We start from the raw sequence: 22,484 nt of genomic DNA, 5'->3' as shown, positions 1-22,484 counted from the left end.
CCAGTGCAACAGAAGAGCAGGGGATGGAATGCGGTCGGTCGCCTTTAGTCTGTTGTCGTCCCGCGCAGCTGCACAGGCAGCAAATAACCTGAACCCTGAGCTCAGGACAAACGCACGCTTCCCAACCGCTGAGCGCGCCGGCGCGGCGCGCTCCGGCCCGCACCTCTCTCCACGTTAGCGTCCTTTACTGTAGGCCAGGTGAGGGAGGGGGCCACCGCCTGTTGCCGCGGCAACGTCCGTCTTTCCTGATGATTTGACCCTCCCCCCCTCCGTGTCGCTTCCTCTGCAGAAACACGCCCACCTTCAAGTCGTTTGAGGAGAAAGTGGACACTTTAAAGGTAAAGGATGAGAACAGTGAGTAAGCCTTCACTTAGATGTGGACAAAATTTGTAATGTTGTTGAAATATGAACGCTTTGCTTTTTAAATGTTGACAAAGTTGTATGCATTTCCAAAAACAATTTAATAGATGACTTTATTTATATATGTTGTTGATGAGGCCCAGAAACTGTTGCCCTATTGGGATCAATAGAGTTTATTGAATTGAATCAGTGATTTGGATCACTGCCAGTTTTATAGCAGTACAATAAACACTTCTCTTGATCCATACCTTTGATTAGGCCTCAAAGATTTCTTCTGACAAATATTTGATCTAAAGCGTTGACTTGTAGTTACTTATACACTCCCTTTTTTGCATTTTTCTTCTCCTTTTCTGTCCCCAGACGAAGATAAGTCCAACGGTGTCTCAGGGTGATCTTGAGGAGGAGGGGATCGCCACGCCGACCTCCGACCCTGTGGTGACCCAGCCGGAAGCCTCCCCCATTCAGGACGGACAGCTCCACTGAGACCAACCTCCCCTCCCTCACCACCCCTCCCCATGACCCTTGACCTATTGCCCTGTGTTTCCTCCACAAGACCTCTCCCCCCGCCCCCTCTCTCTGACCCCCAGTCTGTCCACCTCTTCCAAACCCTTTTATCCTCTGCCTTGCCTCCTTCAGCACTAAACAGCACCTAACACCAAAAATGGTTTGTTTGTTTTGTGTTTTCAGAAAATGACCATTTGAAGAACCCCTAAAACGTTTACGATTGGATAAATGAGTTTGCATTAGAGTTGAAGTACTATTTAGGCACCTGCACATAACAGACGATTAAAGACTGGGATAGAAACAGGCCACACCAAATCGTGTCCTAAAATTAAAAGTACCTTTTATTAATCCTCATCTGTCAAATCTGTCTACTCTGGCCTCTTTCTGAAATCCTAACATCTGATTGGTTGAATCAAGTGTTTGTGTTTTCTTGTACAGAACTACCCTTGTGTTATGGAGAAGTAGGCTGTGCTGTTTTTGGTAGCCAACTGAATGCATGGTAGTCATCTTGCACTGGAATGGATCAATTTTTCTCTGCAATAGACAACTCCGTTTAAGGTGTTTGCTGCGCCCAGCAATACTCCACTAAGCAGTTGTGAGGAGATTAAAGAAATTGATAGAAGTTTAATTCTAATAGTATCACCATGCCTCTGCAACAACCGATGTGGGAGACGTGAACATCAACTGTGAGGTTGATTTGGGATTGATCAGAACTGCTCTGGCATGAGGGTAGATTGAATTTAGCATCATTAATCACGTAGATCACTTTAACTCACTGATCCAATACATGAACACACATTTCTCATCCCACTACATTGATGCCAAGGCTGAACATATGGCCCACTGCTTAATGCTGATCCCGGCTCAGTTCTGCGTTCTGCTTGCATATTAGGAAGCCTTTTGTCTGCTGATCCCAGATCTGTTCTGCTGTATGGCTGCTGCACATCCACTGCAGACTCCAGCCATAACCTTAGGTCATCGTAATCTACATGTCAATTGTTCCTGACTAGTTACTAAGCACTTCTCTTTTTTTGATAGTGAGTAGTACAGCCTACACACACATACAGCCACACAGAGACAGTTCCCTCTATGAAGATAGCATGCAGAAGTCACTGGATGTTATTTTGCTATTCTGTTGTTGAATTCTTTGGATTAGAAAAACTCCTCCCATGTCATGTTTACTTTCTCTGAAGAATGTGCAATTTTCCTTATATAAACTAGATTAATACTGAATGTATTGTGATTCTGTGCTTTTTTTTTCTTTGAAACTATTGATTGGAGTCAACATTACGCATGGCGCAGAATGTAATATGTATATTGCGTATCATAAATCAAACATCAATTATAGCATAGCATTTAACTGTTAACCGGAGACAAAGATTTTGAGGTATATCTGCATATAAATAAATAAAAAAGACCTATCAGCAATAATTAGCCTCTGCTGCTAGGCACTAATAATAACCCACACGACACTTATGAGGTTCATCAACTATCTTCCTGCAGTTAGCCTGCTCATTTAGCAGTTCCATGTTGTGAAACACCCCCTAGTGAGCAAATGATTCAGGCATAAAGCATTTTAATCAGGGGGTCATTTCCTTTTCACATAATAAACCAAATCGTTCCAAACTGGGTAAAAAAATTAAAAGGTTTTAAGTCAAGACAAAAGTCATTTGAGACAAATACAATTAGTCGGTAGGACAGTTGAATATCATGTCCTTGTTCTACACAGTTTCTTTTGTGTAGAACAAAAGATTAAAAGATTTTTTTCATTATGTTATCTGCCAAGTGACACACATACACTGGTCTCATCCATAATTAAAACCCTGATGTTCTGTATTTGAGGGGGTTTTGAGATAGAGCCCAAGACAAAGAATAGACACTGTTCTGGAAAATTCTTGTGAGATAACCTAATTTCAGTTGGAAACCTCTGTCTGGGTGACGGAAAGTGGGTCAAATACCTCTTTTGTTTGATTTTACATCTATTATTTGTAAGGGGCAGTGTCATCCTGTGAGAGACACACGGAAACAGACATGACCATGGAGCAAGACGCTGCCACATCGTATATCTCGGCTGGAATCTGTGTTCAAATGATCCAGCATTCTGTCTTGTATTACTTTACTATCCATACAACCGGTAGTGACATCCATCAATAGTGCTAATGAATAGGTTAAAGCAGTTTTGATAGTTTACATATGTTTAAGGCTTACGTGTGCTTTAAAGGCCTGGTTACTCGTGTAGTAATACCTCGAGATACATTTTTGAAAATGCCTGTGGAGAGACCTTTGCACCAAGACCGTGATTACATTCCAATGTATAAATTCGATTTGGTAATTGACAGTCCTGTTGAAGATGGCATCATGGCCACTTTAGAAACAGTAACAGTGGCCTTTTGAATTCCAGCAATTGAGGGTGTGTTTGGGTGGGTGGGAGTCAGCGGCAGACTGCAGCTCTGTTCTTCACTGTTGCTCACGAGGCGCCTGGTTAAGGTTTTTTCTTAAGGGGTTGTTCTACGTCAGCCATCCTTCCACCCAAAGCAACCCACATATCAAATGTAAAACATTCCACATATTCCACATGCAACCCATGGATAAAAAGTCAATTCATAGTGTTGTTATGGGGCAAAGATGTGTTACTAGATTCCATTATCCCCTCGCTGTAGGTAATCATTGACTTGAATGCTTAAGCGCTTTATCATCCATTGTTTTCCTCAACACGGTCTCAATTCCTTTAGTCGGGTAAGGGTCACTTACAATCAACACATGAAAGTATATTTTTGAAACAATCCTTATTTCTATTCTAAAGCACATTTGTCATGGTTGTGTGCCATACGTTGCAACTTTTCACTCCTAATATACTGCATTAACGATGGTGATGATGATGTCTACATGCTTCGTGTGCCCAAATCATCGTTTGTTTGTTTGCTGCTAAATAAAGCACAACAAAAGGTTGTTAAGATTGTCGTGTGTGTGTGTGTGTGTGTGTGTGTGTGTGTGTGTGTGTGTGTGTGTGTGTGTGTGTGTGTGTGTGTGTGTGTGTGTGTGTGTGTGTGTGTGTGTGTGTGTGTGTGTGTGTGTGTGTGTGTGTGTGTGTGTGTGTGTGTGTGTGTGTGTGTGTGTGTGTGTACAAGAGAGAGAAAGGAGCATTGGAAAGAGAACGTCCAAGTGTATTGTAACCCTTCCTCTCACGCAGTTACCTCACAGGAGCACAAGAGGGCAGCCATGTTTAAAAGCGTCAACATATCCGGCCATGTTAGCTCAAAGGGAAACTACTGGTGTGGGAGAAACCTTCATGGCATTAGATGAACCTCTCTTCACTGTCTCCCACTGGCAGGGTGGGAATGGGTGTGTTTGGCATGATGAAACACTCGTGTAATAGAACCTGCGTGGAATGTGATGTGAAGTCAACATAAGGAGACTACATGTACCCACAATTTTTTTCAAAGGCCTTTACATTTGCCTTTGCTTAATGGTTTCTCTCTTTCGTGTTTTCCTTCATTGGAAAAATGTGTTGATCGTTCACACAACGAAAACAAGAATTTCAGGCGTCCAAAACAGGTTGTAAACAGCTGGCCAAAAAAAGTATTTTTTTTAATTCTTGTCAGATTCTGTCCAGGACTTTATAAGTAACACAGAAGGTATTTACATCAAAACGACAGTTGCACCCCTAAAGAGCACCGTTCACATATGAATTACCATCACACAATTACAATGGCAGTTTTCTATTCACAGAAGTATAAACTGTATAAAGTTGAGTTAACAGTCAATATGATTCCTTACCAGAGATATATCCTTTATATATTCATTTGAGTTCAGACAGCACGAAAACAAACACAAACAGTTTGTTGGTGCTTTAGACTTAGAGTATAGAATTTGTGAAACGTGATAATACATATTGCAGTTGCTTAATTGCAGTGCCCTATTAATATAAACTCCAACACCTCCGTTGCTTTTGTGTTAAAGTGTTTGTGTGTGTGTGTGTGTGTGTGTACAGATTTTAACATTCAGTACTCAGATGGATGAGAAAATGTACATGAAAGTCTGGCTTTATCTCAATCTTTCTATTCCCTATTCAGTGTACTACTGCCCAGAATCAGGGCATCGGTCAAAAGTAGTACACTACCTATGGGGTATGGCTGTCTTCTGAGATTTAGATGTCTGGAAATGAGGGCACGACAGTTCCACGCACGCACGCACACAAACTTCGGTCTTCCTCCTTGCTTCTTTGGCATCACCTAGTTGTTTTTATGTGTCAGTGTGTGACAACACAGTTGGACGTTGTGATTTTCTCAAATTTGGTCAGGTATTGGGTATTATAGTTCCATTATACTAGAATTGAGGAGATTGGGCTGTCTGTGGTCCAGCTCTATCTATGTCTCTAAACCTGGTCTGTACCCGTGTATGCAATGTGTGTGTGTGTGTCAGTGAGTGCCATACACACACCTTTCCAATAAAGTTAGTCAGAACCCTACATATCCATATCACAGCCATAAGGAAGCCCTCTGCTCCTCCGCAGAACCAAACTCAGTTATGCATGTAAATAAAGACAGATTATATTGTTTATATATTTGTAATGGGCTTTGTTCAAAACCAATTAGAGGCAGATAGAAAGAAAGAGTTGATGCCACCTGTGGTTCCATGAAGAGGTTTAGAGAATTGAACAGTGAAACTATTGATTTTATCGACAGCATTGATTCTTATCAACTCGGACAAACAGATGGTCTCTGGTTTGTTTTTGCCTAAACAGACAACTCGGGGGCTGTGTGTGTTCACTATCTCTCATGCATGATTCAATAACACGTAAGAGTAACCATCTCCGCTGCCCACTTAGCTTTACTTAGATTCGGTGATTAGGCTACATTCTCAGTGAAGCTCTTTTAAAGCGGTGAATGCAAAACCTGTTGTCTCACCGTCTCCCCTGACCATAGTCATATTGCTGCATCTGACGGGAGACAAACAGATGAGAACTCAGCGTGTGGGTTGGCCAGATAAGCACTAGGCGCATTCGCGAAGCTGTCGTTACATTGCTAGACACGTTGCATCGCCATTAAACCCGCCGGCTCATAATGCGTCGGCCACGTCGAGCATAAGCCCTGCGTCTTAACATAACATTATATGGGCTATTTTCTATCACTACAACAGCTTCCTTATGCCCTGACACGTATTTTATGAGAGAGAGTGAGATCTCCGTTCCAGACATTTGCCTATGCCTAGCATATGGGCCAGCAGGGGTTGAATCAAGGTAGGCTATGTAAACAAATACTAGCATGGGTGGTTCTGACCCCCCTGCAGTGGTAGTGTATTTGTGGCTAACACAACACAAGCACACACACACACCAACAGACACATCTATCCCACACTGATACACACACACACACACATGCTGCACATAGCAGATGGAACATACCATGGGTGGTCATTCTCACACACAACGCTCTCTGACCTCATCAGACTGCTCTGGTGACCAGTGCGTTGTTCAGATCATATGGTCCATTGTTTAGAAACAGGATCAGCCCAGACCACATTGTCAGTAACTTACTGTGTATTGACCAGCTAGATACTACAGGCTATTAGCCTACATACATACTTACTACATAAATGGGTTAGACCAGCCCCCTATAGGTCAACATAAAGCAGTTGTTCCTCTACAAATGCATTATAGTGTTCATACTGATATCATGGAACATGTCTGAGTTGACTGCATTTCTCAATAAAACTGTGCGTCCTGTGCTTGTAGTTGACCATCACCCAGCCGAGACAGCTTAGAACCATATATCTTCCCATTGCTTAACCCTCGTGCTGCCTTCGGGTCACATGACCCAAAGGTTCATAACGAACCATTGTTGTGTTTACCCAATTTTACCCAATACAAAAACAAATAAAAATAATTTTCTTTTAACCTTCGCAATGTGGGGGGTCTGAGACAGCCCAACGGTTAAAAGAAAATGCTTCACTTTGTTTTTGTATGCGGTAAAGTTGTCGCAATACGACGGTGGGTCACAATGACTGATGGGTCAGAATGACCCGAAGATAACACAAGGGTTAAAAAAAAGTAACTTTTAGTGAGTTCTTGCTGTCTATCTGATGCTTATCTGGTTTGGTTGTTAGAAACAAAATACGAATACAAAACTGTGGTAGCAGGTGGGCTAGCATCCCTGTCTACGGTGTCAGACTCAGATTGGCATCCTTTCAGGCATTTCCAACACGAATGAAGAATTCCACTGAACCCAGCCACGCATGTATAGAGACATCCTGAGCTTTCATTGCCTCCCCTCCGCCTGGTAGAACAAAATATTGTCATGGCTCCCCCGTCTCCTAATTCACAAAATGTAGCCTACAGCTTATAACCCACGATGTCACCTTATGAATGCTTTCCAAGCATGGATGGCAAATACAGGTATACATTGTGCACTGTCTCTGCAAACACAAACAAGACGATTACACAGAAATGTTCAAACGTAGGAAAGGCTCATAGTTTTGGGTTCAGAGGAGGCAGAGGGTTGGACAGAAGCCGGGTATTTTAGAGGCCATGTGTGATGCGGGGTATCTCTCCCACACGGGGCGTCCCCATGTGTGATGTGGGGTATCTCTCCCACGCGGGGCGTCGTCATGTGTGATGTGGGGTATCTCTCCCACGCGGGGCGTCCCCATGCGTGTCCATATTGGCTAGCGTGATGTTGTACGCAGTCATTGGACTTTCCACCATCGTTTAATTGAATCCTACTTCGTTGCATCTAGTCATACTGAGAAAGAGAGGACAATCTAACTGTTGTATTTATCTCAGAGTTCAATATGAGAGGGAGAGTGGAGAGCCTGTTCTGGCGGGTAGCCCTGAGCTAATACAAATATAGGCATACCACATGCCTACTACTGTCCACCCCACAAGTCCCTATAGGATCTCTAGAAGATGTTCACTGTTACAACAAAGGGAAATATGCCCACATTTGCAGTAGCTCCGACTCGATTGTTAACAATAGGGACTCTTATTTTGAAAGCCACACATCTCTTATTGGCCAACAGTTGCAACCTGTCTGCTTGCATCCTTTCTGCATGGGCACCACAACACAAGACATTTGTATCGTCATTTTTGTCAAATTTGCATGCACATGCATTACCGGTAATACAAATTCAGTAAAGATCACAGAATCGTAGGTAATACAGAAGGCCTGGTGAAAAGAGTATAAAATCCAAGGCGACAGTCATTGAGTTCTTGAGGTTAACATGGTCATCATATAGTAATATACATAGCAACAGAGACAGATGATCCATTTAGGTCCTTGAAGTTTTTTTGTTTGGTCACTTAAATGCCCGTTATAGCCTGATTGCAAATTACAGAATAACGAAAGAACAGTGGATTCGTTTTTCTCAGTAGGTGATGCATTGATTTGTAATAGCAAATAGCTCTAAAACATTTTTAAGTGAGTGAAATTGTCAGGCAACATTCTATTGTAAGTTTACTTCGTACACCCAGCATGGGCAATTTAGCACTTCTAAAATGGACCATCTTGGACCAAAATGGACCAGATTTAACACACTATTAGTTAAAGGATACTACCCTGCTTACAGTCAAAAGACAGAAAGCATCAAAATAAAAAATATTTAAAAAAATCTAAAAATGACAGAAAGAGGAAGGAGAAGGGGGTGCAGAGAAGTCCCTCGGTCCATTACAGTCTTTCATACCCGAAAAACAACAAAGAATCGGCCCTTTAATCGTCCACAAGGGGAAATCCAAAGGGGCCCTCCATGCAAAGGACTTTTTTTGATGAATCACAGCACCGTCTAAATCTAGATGTTGTGACTCTGAACTCAGAATAGCCAGTTGGGGCCTTCCCGCACTCCGTATATCTCCGCCCCTGTTTCGCGCACTTTGAAATCAGTGGCTCAAGACAGTCCCGTTCATTCATATGTAATCCAACCCCTATGGCAGAATTCACCAAGGCACAGTCCAACTTGTGTTCCCCAACACTTAGTCCTGCCTAAAAGGATTCCCCTGGGTCCCTAACATTCCCGTGAACAAAATTGAAGTGAGGAACATGTCAAACGGATCCAGGATCAGCATCTACAGGATGACTTCACCCTTCCACACGTTCCTGAAAGCCGACATAAGGAACCGCCTCTCTCTTTATAATCAGCAAAAGAATACCCTCTGACCCCAGCAGAGGGGGAGGGGCATGGCACACATTACTTGTCAGTCTACAAAGCTGCTGAGGAAATGCTTCCATGGTTGGTGAGAACGCTACGTTGTTTTGAATGCAACTCAGCCTGACTCAGGGGGTCACAGAAGCCAGTATTGACTGTAATAAGCTCAGATGCCCCCATTGATTTCTATCGCTTTCCACTTGCTTTTTGTCTGTTTCGTTTGTCATATCTCCTTATTTACAGGTTAAAAGGGGTGAACTCGGTGACCCTTTCAGTTGACTTTTCAACATGACGAGCCCATGTATCGTGTGTGTGTGCAGGGAGACAGGATGGAAGTCTAATTCTCCCGCACACACACACACACACTGCGAAGCCCACCTGCTGTTGCTCTATTGTGCTGTGGTATTTCCGAGGAACACTGAAGGTTCTGTTTCAAATATCCAGATAAATATACACCACTATTGTATGTCACTGCTTATACGTTGTAGCTGAAATATATATTGATATAGTATATAGATGTTGTACTTTGTAACTTGTATACATTGTTGTGAACTATACTTGGGTACCATGTAGGAGTGAATACTCTGCTATTTGTATATAAAGTGTATAAACCTCATAGTTTGGTTTCATGAAGAAAAATATCTAATTAGATTTAGTGAACTGATCTACTGTATATAATCACAACATCAAACAACATCATATTGGAGCAGATATATGGATGGATGTCAAAATGGTGTGTGTGAGAGGGAGAAAGTGAACTGGATATGCATGTATTTGGAAAAGAATGAAGTGTGTGTGTGTGCAAGCATGAATGTATGTGAGAGTGTGTGTGCATGTTGGGGGGCCCAGTAATTCACCATCGCCAGTGTTTTCGCTTGCGTGAGAAGGCTGTCTTGGTTTTACGCAGCTTATAAATCAAGGAGGGGCAGCTCAATCCTTGATGGGTGAAGTAAACATGTATTAACAAAAGACGTGGTGAGCTAGCACTGTGTTGACGATCCAGCCTCATATGTATTCACATCACTCACTCTGGAACAAGCCCGCCTATAGGGGCTCTTTGTTTAAAGCCCCTCCCCCCTTTGTTTCTTTCTGATCTCTATCACTTACACATGGAGGGATGCCATCACAGAAGTCTGAGTTTGACAACAAGTGGAAAACTCTTGAAATGGCATTGTTTTATTATGAAGTCGTAAACCTTTGGCTTGGTGTACCTTTGTCGAGTAATTGTTCTTCAATAGTGTTGAACTTGTAATACAACATTTACTATAATATTGAACAACAATCTGACGACTTTGTTTGATGGAGAACCCTAGGCTTGCCTCGCCAGCATCTCTCATTTGAATGAAAACACTGACTGAAATGCATTCACAGAAGAAAAGAATTCGTACGAGCCAGTAAAGGAGGACAGAATTGGTCGCATATAAAAATCTACCGAAACGGTGTTCTAGACACTCGAGTTTACTTTGCTGCAGGTGTTTTTTATTTTCATGTTCTACAGTGTTAACAGCATGTACATAGTCTAACTGTGTCAGAAAAACATGTTTGGTGAAATAGCATCAGAGGGTTTAGCTTGCTAGCACCTCCTTCACCCCATTAAATTGTGCAGCACCATTTGGTGTTTCGTCTGGTCCAGAAACAAACCTTGTAAGGCTCCACTCTTCTTGTCACACTGTTGTATACAGTGTTGATCTGAAAGGACCGCACTAGTAGGAGCAACATAGTGAACATTGGCCTTATGGTTGATGTCGAGCCTGGGAGAGTTCTACAACCCTTGTAATTGGAAATTCACCATGACGATGAGCTTCAACTGTGGTCCCACTTAGCTGCCAAGGTTGAGCTTGATGGGTCCTTTCAGTGGCGGAGGGAGGGAGGGAGCTAGCTAGTTCGGTATTGTTTCTGGATAGGACTTTATTATTGCTAGCTCTAGCTGCAATGATACTAGACGCACCAATGGGGGGGGGGGGGGGGGGGAACAATGTGAACACAAAACAACAGCACCACAAGGGAAGAGAAGGTGAACGACAAGTGCATTTGATGTCACCAAACCCGACCCGAAGGACACAACAAAAACCCTACAGCTGAGATGTTGCCTGTTCGGTTATTTCCCGACGTTATTTTGTTTGTTTTGACACGGGATTGGATATAGGGACCCCAGACGCCTTGAACTTGACAAGGTTGACCCTCGAGGGTCCTCTGACACAGGCACAGCCTTCTGATTGGTTGTTGTAGCACCAAGGCAGCGAGGGCTAGGGTAGAGCACCAAGCACCAGTGGAGTCCCACACACCTGCTCCAGGGGCTCTTACACAAACAGAGGCCTGTCAATCAAGCTCTAAATAGCCTAGAATAGTCCAATCTTTGACACTCAACATAATGTATGCATGGTTATCGTACACCATATTCACATTAAGCTGTGATGTCCTCCTCGCCCGCATGCACACTAAGACCTAGCTCCTTTAACTGTGCTGGACAGAACTTTGAGAGAATGGTTCAGTTCAACCAATCAGAGTGAGCCCTTGGTGCGGTGTATGAGCGACCCCAACCGATGTGTACAAAAGAAAACAGGCTTGCCTTGGATCGACATGACAGTTTACCTGTGTAGTTGCCACTGTTACAATGATATTTCTTTCAGCAGAACATGAAAACACAACAAATTATAAGTCTTAAGTATAAAAACAATGATAACAGCCAAATCTTATCTTTTTTTTCCTCACTTAAATGTAAAACATGTTTTCTCTTTAAGTATATATAGATTTGTCTACAACAACGTGTTCACAAAATGGCAGTACATGTTTGAGAATATTCAAAAGAATTATTTTTATCTCACAGAAGTAATAAGTAACACAATTCCGATCTTTTCGTCTACGACTGAGCCGAGCTGGACCCTCTTCAAGACGTAGTGCCGAACCAGGAAAAGAAAATGGCTCAACAATTCATTCTTGCCTCTCGCCCCTCTGCATTGAACTCTATCTCTCTTTCTCCAACAAGTGGCCTGTAATGCCAAATGTCAAAAATCAGTTGAGAACATTTCGCTTTTACGCGTAAAACCACATACCACTTACATTAACAGAAGGACTAAATAGGAGTCGTAGAGTAAAACGAAAGACGTCCGTCATTCCAGGGTTTGGAACAACTTGAGAATGTCGATCAGAGAGTGGGGTTTGCAAGTGAGTTCATAAGCTGCTGTTGGACTGAATGAACTGAAATGTGAGTATAGTAAGTGCCTTCACTGGAGTGTATCGCCCAAGGTGAAAAGAGAGCGAGGGCTGCGTTTAGGAGCATGCAGTGGATTGACAGGTTGCAGATATACATGTCATTAACACGACTGCAGTGATTCCTTATGTCTCCCCGTTAGCAAGGCGTGACTGTTGTCCTATCTGGACATGTCAAGGTGTAGAAAGCGACACCGTGCATCGTGGGTCATCAGTAAATCTCTCGACTTTTAAACGAGCTTAATGTGTCCCAGACCAGCCAACCAGGATTACGAGAGAAAAGGGGGGCGGGAGCCGGACAGCTCCGCTCAACCAATCCCCGCGCTGCAACCCCTAAGTGAGTCTCGCCCGCAGGTGCCGTCGATCGTGAAGCGTATAACAAAGCTCCCTGTCGCCCCTTGCCGAGTGAGTGAGACTGTCGCGAGGTGCTAGGGTGTCTCTTTGAGTGACAGACAAGGGTAAGACAAGTGCTTGTCGTGTCCACCCCACCACCCCCCCCCCCCCCCTCACTTTCTCCAAAAAAGACCTTGGAAAGCCCAGAGGAAGAGGAACAACATCCCCCACCTCTTCGAGGTCAAAGGTCAACGGCTGGACGAGCAGCCCACTACGATGTGGGCTGTGACAAGCTCGATGTTCATACCCATCCATGATCTGTGTGGGTACAATACACAGACCTATCAGGAGACACCATAAAAAAGAGTAATTATACGTCATAACATACACACACAAAAAAAACTTTTTGGTTGTAAGTTGATACGATGCGGTGACATAATAACTACAAACTCATTGACATAGTGGCTGCAGTAGGTAACCCTGGAGAGTGTTCAGCGGCTGGTTCCGACTGCCTTCCTTCGCATTCCTGAAAAAACGATTTTGCAGAGTAAAACGGATATAAAATCGCAATAGAAAAGAGCTCCAGTCCTGCGTGCGCGTCGGATTGTTGTTGCTGGCAAGGTCAGTCCATTTAGTTTGCTGACTTCGAAAAACTTTTCTTCCTTTTTTTGCATTTCTTCTTCAACTCAAGAGATCATCTCTCCTCCACTCAGGGTTCAGGAGAACGCGCTTCTGGGTTCGTTTATGGTGTCGATGTTTTCACAAGTCCAGAAGACGGGTCAGGAAAGGATGAGGAAGAAAGCACCATTCTCCTCCCGTTTTCAAAATCATCGTTCTACTCCGCCAAAAAAAGCCGAAAGAGGCCATTCTTGTCTTGGATCCGTCGCGAAAATCAACGAGACGTTTTCGGACAACCGTCGGAGGAGACCCTTCTCGCTGCCTCCCAGCACACCTTTCAAACCAGAGCTTTACAAAACATAGAAAGAGACTAAATGACAAAACCAGACATAGAAAAGCACAAATCTTTTTCTTCAGAGCTGCACGGCTGTTTCACCCCCTCCATGCCTTCATCGGGACGGTTGTAGGCAGCTTCTAGGAATCACAAAGGAAGGAAGCGTCTCGCGCCCCATTGGCTCTCCCAGACGGCGGCGGGGCGGGGCGAGGGCGGAAGAGGTGGACGTAGGAGGGCGGGGCCAGTGGAAGTAGGACGTCCTGGCCTACGGGTCTGGGAGGGGAAGTTGTACAGGTGACGCATGCGTAGAAAAAAAGACCCCGCCGCCGGCTCCTGTGCCGACAGGTTGGACGGGGACGACGGGGACGACGGGGGGGGGGGGGGGGGGCGACGGGGGGGGGGGGGTGACAGGGGTGGTTGGCGACCCTTGTGGCGGCGTTAGCGGCGTTCAGTCTGTGAATCTCTGGCAGGCTTTCTTCCAGCGGCAGGCGGTACACCACATGTCGCGGTTCTCCATGCCGTACACCTTGCGGCACTTCTTCCCTTCGCTGCGGGACTTCCGGCTGGCAGGAGAGAGGAGACAGGGGAGAGGAGAGAGGAGACAGGGGAGAGGAGAGAGGAGACAGGGGAGAGGAGAGAGGAGACAGGGGAGAGGAGAGAGGACCGCAAGAGGCCTTACTAAATATAGAACCTAGGTCAATTCCTTAGCCCCTGATCCCCTGGTGAATGTGAGGAGGTAGTGTGAGGGGGGGTGAGGAGGTGTGAGGGGGGGGTAGAGGAAGTGTGGGGGGGGTGAGGAGGTGATAGGGGGGGTAGAGGAGGTGTGAGGGGGTACAGGAGGATGCTGTGTGTGGAGCTGACGTCAGTCAGGGGTCTACCTTAGGGAGCCAGTGGCTCTGGGAGGGGAGGAGAGGACAGCGATGGTCTGGGAGCGCTGCTCTCCGAAGCCCTGCGTTCGACTGTGGGTGGGAGAGGCCTGGGGAGAGAGAAGGACACACACACGAGGGCATCAGCTTTACAGTGTGTGTGTATGAACGTGTGCAATACAGAACGTGCGCGTTTGTGCGTGCGTGTGCAGTCAGAACAGCACGGATTCCACAAAGCTCTGGACGCGCGTGTGTGTGTGTGTGTGAGAATGTGTGAGGCAACGAGTCTTAATACGACAGTGTGTGTATTCAAGCACGTGGAGCAGAAGGTGTGTGTGTGTGTGTGTACTGACAGCGTTGCCCGTGAAGGTGACAGGGGGAGACTGCCAGGAGATGCTGAAGCCGCTGCTTTGGCTGGGGGTGAAGCTGGAGGAGCCATCAGAGCCGGGGTGGGCGGAGGGGATGGTGACGGGGGCGGTGGCCTGGAGACGGACACATGGTCAGAGGGCGTGTGGCGCTGTGTGGCGCTGGTGGGTGCGTGTCAGAACTCTCTACCCTACATATCTTGTCATATTTCACCGTCTTTCTCAAAAAAAGCTAAAAGTGCCCTAAACTGATCTTAATAATATAATTTTGGGGTCAAAATGATTCATTATGAATTGCCTACTATGTGTGTGTGTGTGTGTGTCTGCCACAAGTGCGGGCTGTTTCGAGCGTCCGAGCGCCCGTCACCTGGTAGGCGTGGTCCGTGTGGATGAGGTAGAGGGCGCTGGGGGCGGAGCGGCTGAGGGGCGTGGTGTGGCTGGCGTGCGGCGCGTGGTGGACGCCGTTGTTGTTGTTGTTGTGGTAGTGGTGGTGGTGGTGGTGGTGGCGGTCCTTGGCCTCCTGGGACTGGCGCCTGTGGGGGTGGTAGGGGGCGTGGGCGTCGCCGGGGGGCTGCGGGGGCGCCGCGGGCGGGGCGGCGGGCTGCGGCGGCGGGGGGGGCGGGACGGACGGCGACGCGGGCGACAGGCTGCCGAGGCCCTCGGCCACCGCGTCCGTGTTGAGCTTGATCTCCGTGTAGTAGAAGTCCTCCTCGCCGTCGCTGCCGTCTGAGTCGCAGTTACGCCTGCGGGGAGGGGGAGAGAGAGAGTGAGACACAGACAGAGACACAGAGAGAGAGAGAGAGACAAAGAGAGAGAGACAGTAAGAGAGAGAGAGAGAGAGAGAGAGAGAGAGAGAGAGAGAGAGAGAGAGAGAGAGAGAGAGAGAGAGAGAGAGAGAGAGAGAGAGAGAGAGAGAGAGAGAGAGAGAGAGAGAGAGAGAGAGAGAGAGAGAGAGAGAGAGAGAGAGAGAGAGAGAGAGAGAGAGAGAGAGAGAGAGAGAGAGAGAGGGGGGGGGGGGGCATTGAGAGGTGGAGAGCCTCAGATTTATCACACTTGTGGCACTGATGGATTTTATGAGTCCAGTTCCCCTCCTGCTCCAGACAGTTATGACTGGGCCCTGTCAGGTACAGCACACCCCCATGACTTACACCACCACATGACTCCACCACTTCATGTGCACAGCCAACAAGAAATGCCAGTGACGCCAACTCAAAAACTAATCGTAAAAACAACGCCTCAAATAACTATTGACACCCACTGTACAAGGTCAAAAGCATGAATATATAATGCACCAACAGGACAGGAAAATAACGACATTTCATCGCGCCCGTCCCTTTAACAGACCTGGTAACGTGGCAAGAAAAAAAGAACAGCAAACAGACAGACGGCTGTGCATCTCGCCGTGTGAGGCAGGGACATGGGGCAGAGCCGTGTGAGGCAGGGACACGGGGCAGAGCCGTGTGAGGCAGGGACACGGGGCAGAGCCTCGCTCTAATTGGATTTCCGTGTGGGGAGAGTGATGCGGGCGGTGTGATAGCATTGTTCTCGGCCCTGCTCGTTTTTTGCCGCCGCCGCCGTGTCACAAGATCGCGGTGCTGAGGAAATGCTGCCCCGAAATAAGCAGACAGGCGTTAATCTCCTGTTTTGACAGCCCCCCAAATTAGGCTGGGGGGGGGGGAGTGTACAAAGAAGAAACAGAGAAAGCAAAATACAGAGAGAGAAGAAAAGACGGTAAGAGTGTGTGAGAGAGAGAGAGACAGAGAGAATGTGTGTGTCAGTCAGTGTATGTGTGTGTGTGTCAGTGTGTGTGTCAGTGTGTCAGTGTGTGTGTGTGTCAATGTGTGTGTGTGTCAGAGTGTGTGTGTCAGAGTGTGTGTGTCAGTGTGTGTGTCAGTGTGTGTGTATTACATACCCCAGGTGGACGGTGCGGATGTGCCTCTGGATCCCGGCAGCTGTGCTCAGAACCTTCCCACAGTTTTTCCACAGACACTTAAACATGACCTTCATGGAGTTCTGTTGGAGACACACACACACACGAGCAGATGGGTAAAAAAATCCCCAAACTGTTTCAAAACAAGGGGCCCTCCACACCACTGGAAGTCTCCGGTTGCCCTCAACACATGGTCTGTGGTGTGCCACACTGAACGGCAAGGACATACACACACTTTAAGGTAAAATCTAAAGTTTAAGCAACTGTTCATGAATTAAATTAAGGGACAACCAATCAAATCAAAGATTTCATTTTTGGGGGGTTTGTTTTATCATCCTTGTGTCGGGGGCAACTTCAGCATGCATTACATTAACATTTATTCAATTAGCAGGTGCTTTTATCCAAAGCGACATACAAGTCCTCCAGAATGACAGGGCAGCAGATAGCCAAGGACCAGAAGGGCTCGGTGCTAACAGTCTTTTACTGGTGGTGCCAGGAACCGTCTGCCTTTTACCAGTGCAACTATAATATCATCTCAACAACCACGTTGCACGATTCACCACTGTGCACCTGTCAAGAGTAAAACGGCTGAAAGGAGGAATAGAATATTCAAGATGACGTTTAATTGGCCGTGCTAATACATTTCTCTTCCTACATCTCTGCAATACATTTGATACTTTGATACTTCACTCTCTCTGCTCATTCCTCTCCATTTCACTCCCCTTCACTTTACCTCTCCCTCACTATTTCTCTCTCTCCTCTCTCTCTCCTCCACACTTCTTTCTTCCTGCACCCCCCTCTCCCTCAAGCCCTCAGTCCTATTCTTTAGGATCAGTATTCAAATGAGACCTGAACGCTGTTCTGGCTTGCAAGAGAGAGCATATTGATTGGAAGAGAGAGAGGGCGGTGAAGAAGAAAAAAGAAGACAGATCGAGAGAGAGAGAGAGAGAGAGGGAGAGAGCCCGTGGAAATCATTATGCTGTACCAGTGAAGATATTAAAATGGTTCGTACAAGTGCCAGGTAGGCTTTCTGCCGGCCAGGGGTAATTACGGAGGATAAACGACCCAAGAGGGAGGGGGGGGAGGGAGGGGGGCGGACCAACTTGCGCCGGGACTCCGATAACAGTGACGGACAAAGGAGGAGAGGCGCGAAGAACCCGCCCTCGCACATGAGGAGCGAGAGAGAGAGAGAGAGAGAGAGAGAGAGAGAGAGCGTGAGAGAGAGAGAGATGGGGATAAAGGGAGAGGGAGGAGGGGGAGGGAGGGAATAGGGGGCCTACGGCAAGTTGTCCACAGACACAGACAGACAGCGAGCCGGCGCGTGCGAGCGCCCCCCCGCCGCACCCACCTTGCGCTTGCGCGGGATGGGCTCGTCGAACAGCAGGCTGCTCCCGTCCTGCTCGTCCAGCAGTAGCAGGGCGTCGTCCGGGGCGGGCCCCGCCGCCGCCGCCGCGCTGGGCACGCGGAACGGCTTGAAGCTGTCGGCCGACAGCGGCGGAGACGGCGTGGACGGGTTGGAGCGGTCGCTCGGGGCGCTCCAGCTCCAGTAGCCCCCGCTGCTGCTGTAGCTGGACGCCGTGAAGCTGCCCCCGCCGCCGCCCTCCTTCCACGAGCCGTTGGTGCCCTCTGGGGGGGGGGGGGGGGGAGGGGGGAGGAATGGTTAGGGTTGGGTTATTTGGTGGTTGACGTGGGGTACGCGCGCACCCATGCAGCACACACAACGCACAACGAGAGAGAGGGAGAGAGAGGGAGGGAGAGAGGGAGGGAGATAGAGAGAGATATTGGACTACTTCCCTCACGAAAGAGGTGAAGGAGCTCTCGCAACGCTTCACTTCCCTCGGCGCGACATCAAAGTAGCAAATGTGGATAAAAAAAAAAACTTCCTCATAAACTGCTGACTGGTTTGTTTAGTTATGTTTGATCTGAAGTTAAAGGGGGTGTTTAACCTTGGCTACGCCTTAGCAGAGAGAGGGGGGGGGCGAGGGATGGTTCTATAATAAGCAGTGTTCGAAGGGTCGATAGACATAGAGACACAAATTATACTTAAACAGGAATTTGTCGGCTGATAAAGGCAGTAAGAGTCCTTGTTTACGAAGGCCGCCTGACTGTGGCGTCTTCACCCTCTTCAGTGTCTGAACCAAAGTTTGGCCTCCAAACCGTGACTCCATGACACCACCCAACCCTTGGTCTCACCCTGAGTGTGTGAACCCTCACTGCCTAACAGCACATATGTGAACGTTTAACGATATGCACGCATCGCATGCGTGTGTGCGATCTCGGGCAAGTGCGGAAGTGCGATGTGTTTGCGCGTGTGAGTTTGCCTCCGTGTACGTGCTATACAGCGCGTGAGAGCTTCTCCATGTGCGCGTGCCCTGTCGTGTGTGTGCGTGTGTGTATAATTATACATGGCACGTGGGAGCAAATGTACTCGGAACGACGTGTCCAAGTATGTGTTCTAATCGATGGCTGGTTGAATGCTTGCTTGATTTAGCCAGGAATGGATGAACTGGGTGGCCGCGGCGATTCTTGTGGCGGCTGAACGATACCTCGATAGGCTCCTGACTCACCGCTGAGCTTGACTGGCGGGCTCCTGACCAATGGGCTGGTGGAGAGGCTGGTGAGCACCATGGCTGCCGTCACCTTGTCCATGTCTGCTTCCTCCTCCGACTTCCTGTTGAGACAGAAACGACAGCGAACCGTGAGTTCTCGTGCGAGGAACACTTCACGGGGTTCGGGCAAAACGGCGCCGTGTGGAAAGAGAAGCTAGGACCAAGAGACGCCGACGAGGACCCGTGGCCCCCGGTCCTCCAGGCCCCATCCCTGACGTGTCCCAGCATTCCTGAGTACTTTGGGAGACACAAACGACTCCGGCACTACATCTTCATTCGTCGCCTCTAATTGGCGTGAGCTTGTTCAGGAGCCCGCACGCACACACTTAATCTTCCTTGTATACACCTAACAGGCCGTCATCCTTAATGCTCGTGTCGGGGTGATCGCCAGACATCGGCACTGATCAAAGCCACGTTGATATCGCATCCAAGCACATCTGCTGTCGCGCTGTTATGATAATGGGCCCTCACCAGAGTGTGCCGTTTGTGTGTTTGCATGTCGGAAGGACACTGTAATGACACGGCGGTCGTCATTACCACTGACGGATAGAGGGCTCGGAATCTCTTTAATCATTTGAAGGATCAACCTAGGCGCTTTAAGGTGGCCTAACGATCACTGTCTGTCTGTTGGCCCTCAAGGGAGGCTGGTTAATAATGAAGGAATGTATGGCTAGGGCTTTGGCTGCAGCTGTGAGACCCTGTGCACGGCTTCCTCTGGAGTGTGCGGTGAGGATCCACCATATTGCTCCTTCTAATCCTAGATTTTGGACTGAAGTCAAGGCGTGTGGAGAACGGGGACTATGGGGGGACTTGATGGAGAACTGGACTTCTCGGGTCTGGTACAGGATCGCTGACACTGTGTTGGCGGGGGGGGGGGGGGGGGTAACGTAGTGTGTGTGTGTGTGTGTGTCAGGGTGGGGTGTGATATTCTCGAGGGGCACAGAGGCCGACAGCCAACTCCCACACCGACCCCATTAGGAGAAACCGAATTTATCGCCCCCCCCGCCGACGAATATGATGTCATCACACCCCGTTCATAAATCACGCGATCATGCCTCGCGCTCGCAACTGTCACTTCTCACCCCCTGCCCCCCCCTCCCCTCCCCTGCACGCGCACACACCAACACAACCCCCCCTCCCCTCCCCTGCACGCGCACACACCAACACAACCCCCCCTCCCCTCCCCTGCACGCGCACACACCAACACAACCCCCCCTCCCCTCCCCTGCACGCGCACACACCAACACAACCCCCCCTCCCCTCCCCTGCCCTGCACACACCAACACAACCCCCCCTCCCCTCCCCTGCACGCACACACCAACACACTTCATGGTCACCTTGAGGGAGGGGGGGGGATGTCGTGCGACTCTGCCGCCGAGATAAGGTGGCCGCGGCGCGCCGACAGCCCGTCATTAAGGGTTTTTACATGTTGTGCTGTGATGAAATAAAGTCAATTTAAAGCGAAAACACATTAGCAACCTCCGTCATTTCGACGTGATGTACGAGTGAACGCAATCAGGAGCGAGCGAGAGGCCTCCAAATCACATTGGTCATTAGAGTGAGCCTGGGTCCCTGTGTGCTCCTCGGGACAGCACGGTCATTAGCAGAGATAGTGTGGGGGGGCAGGGGGAGATTTGAACTGGACTTTGATACATGGGTCACGCAGAGCCTAAGTGGGAGCCTTCATGGAGCACTAAGTGGATTCTCCAAATGGGGTTTTCCACCGACCGGGGCCAAAGCGAACATTGTTGTTTTCCGACAATCCTAGCCAAGCCAGGGGAAAAAAAGGAGATGTTGTGACTAACAGAAAATAAATGACAGGAATTCAAGTCCTGAAAACGTACGATTACAGTGAGATTTCACCAGGCCAGGTTTTCACCAGACAGCACCGGGCCAGGTTTTCACCAGACAGCACCGGGCCAGGTTTTCACCAGTCAGCGGTGGTGGTGGGCTGTCACTGCACACTCAGTTCCTGTTAACCTGGAACACAGATTTAGGCTAACCACTAACTAAGGACCGTTTTCCACATGAGTGACTAAAGGGTACAAATATCTCCTGAGCCAACCCTTGGTTCCCGCCCTGTGTGTGTGTGCGTATGAACACACCATAATCCCAAACAATAAAAGACCCCCTCCCTCCCTTGGGAAATTGATTTAATGGTAGTAATGGCTGCCTGCCAAGTAGCAGTGTATATATGTGTGTGTGTGTGTGTGTATGTGTAGGCTATTGAATGCAGTCCGTGCTGACATCTGTTGCACTGTGCACTGTCCTGGACAGATGTTCCAACTAACTGTCTTGTGGCACTGTATGGGTGTGTGTGTGTTTATAGCCTATATGCAAATATATGGTTATGTGCACTTATCTAGCCTGTGTGTGTGTGTTGGAGTGTGTGAGCGTGCGTATGTGTGTGTGTATCTGCCAAGTCTGCCCCTTATTTTACCCAGCGACCCACTTTGCCCAAAGACAGCTGGGCCTTTTGTGTTTAATTAACCCACACCTCACAAACGGAGCACCATTCAGAGGACTGTTTCCACTACCAAAACACTCCACACCACAGTGACAACATGACAAAGCTTAAAGTTACCTGCAGCCATTTTGCTTTGACAAGCAGCATAGGAGTGTATTCTGTCGGCTTGCCCTTGGAACAATTTTCAAAAACGTTAAAGTTAACGTGAAAAGTGAGTTATATCTACAACAACTCAATTAGAAAATGTTTATACACAAGAGAAAATAGACTACTATGTTGGTTACTGATGTACAACCCCAGTTATTTTTGTTCTTTTGCATGTTGTCAGTATATACATCAGACTATGTGAGTAGTTGCAGAAATTATGCAAGTGTATCAACTTGAATTGAACTAGATTAGGATATTTTACTATAATAATAATAATAATTCTTATTATTCATTAACATGTGCTGTAAAATAATAGTTGCCATAACGAAATAGAATTTGAATAAAGTGTCCTTTTAAAGTATTTGGATGAATTTGACATGGTTAATTCCAGCACAGTTCAAGAAACTCTGGAAGCCTTGTACCTGGCCCAGCCCGTCCCAGCTTGGCTCGCTTTACTGGGAAGCCTGAGCAGTCTTCACCATGAACCACGAGTCACCTGGTCACCAGGCATGACTAACACCTCTCCCAGGCTCATGCACGCACTGCTGACTTGGACAACATCATCCACTCCCACGCACACACTCCCACACACACACCCACACTCC

General features: G+C 47.6%; 2 protein-coding genes across 9 annotated transcripts in view; one reads left to right on the top strand and one right to left on the bottom strand.

Annotated features, from left to right (window-relative positions):
• The window catches only part of tpd52 (tumor protein D52), a 15,970-nt gene extending 13,873 nt beyond the window's left edge, over positions 1–2,097 (top strand). For 4 of the 7 annotated variants that reach the window (XM_062486911.1, XM_062486906.1, XM_062486907.1 and 1 more), the window contains 2 exons: positions 290–338; positions 721–2,097. In XM_062486911.1, the coding sequence (XP_062342895.1) occupies positions 290–338; positions 721–843 (172 nt within the window). In that variant the 3' untranslated portion in view covers positions 844–2,097. Of the gene's footprint in view, positions 1–289; positions 355–720 lie in introns of all 7 variants that reach the window. The other 3 variants (XM_062486909.1, XM_062486910.1, XM_062486912.1) reach the window with 1 other exon arrangement.
• Positions 2,098–10,158: 8,061 nt separating this feature from the next.
• znf704 (zinc finger protein 704) overlaps positions 10,159–22,484 on the bottom strand; it is a 34,746-nt gene continuing 22,420 nt past the window's right edge. Inside the window, exons 3-9 of one of the 2 annotated variants that reach the window (XM_062486967.1) lie at positions 19,224–19,327; positions 18,005–18,282; positions 16,639–16,739; positions 15,094–15,469; positions 14,715–14,843; positions 14,374–14,471; positions 10,159–14,058 (exon numbers count right to left, since the gene is read on the bottom strand). In XM_062486967.1, the coding sequence (XP_062342951.1) occupies positions 13,944–14,058; positions 14,374–14,471; positions 14,715–14,843; positions 15,094–15,469; positions 16,639–16,739; positions 18,005–18,282; positions 19,224–19,327 (1,201 nt within the window). In that variant the 3' untranslated portion in view covers positions 10,159–13,943. The remainder of the gene's footprint in view (positions 14,059–14,373; positions 14,472–14,714; positions 14,844–15,093; positions 15,470–16,638; positions 16,740–18,004; positions 18,283–19,223; positions 19,328–22,484) is intronic. The other variant, XM_062486968.1, reaches the window with a different exon arrangement.

This window comes from Osmerus eperlanus, chromosome 20 (genome assembly GCF_963692335.1).
Source record: "Osmerus eperlanus chromosome 20, fOsmEpe2.1, whole genome shotgun sequence".
Lineage (NCBI taxonomy): Eukaryota > Metazoa > Chordata > Actinopteri > Osmeriformes > Osmeridae > Osmerus > Osmerus eperlanus.
Note: the sequence above shows the minus strand (reverse complement) of the source record. Positions and strands in the feature narration are given on the sequence as shown.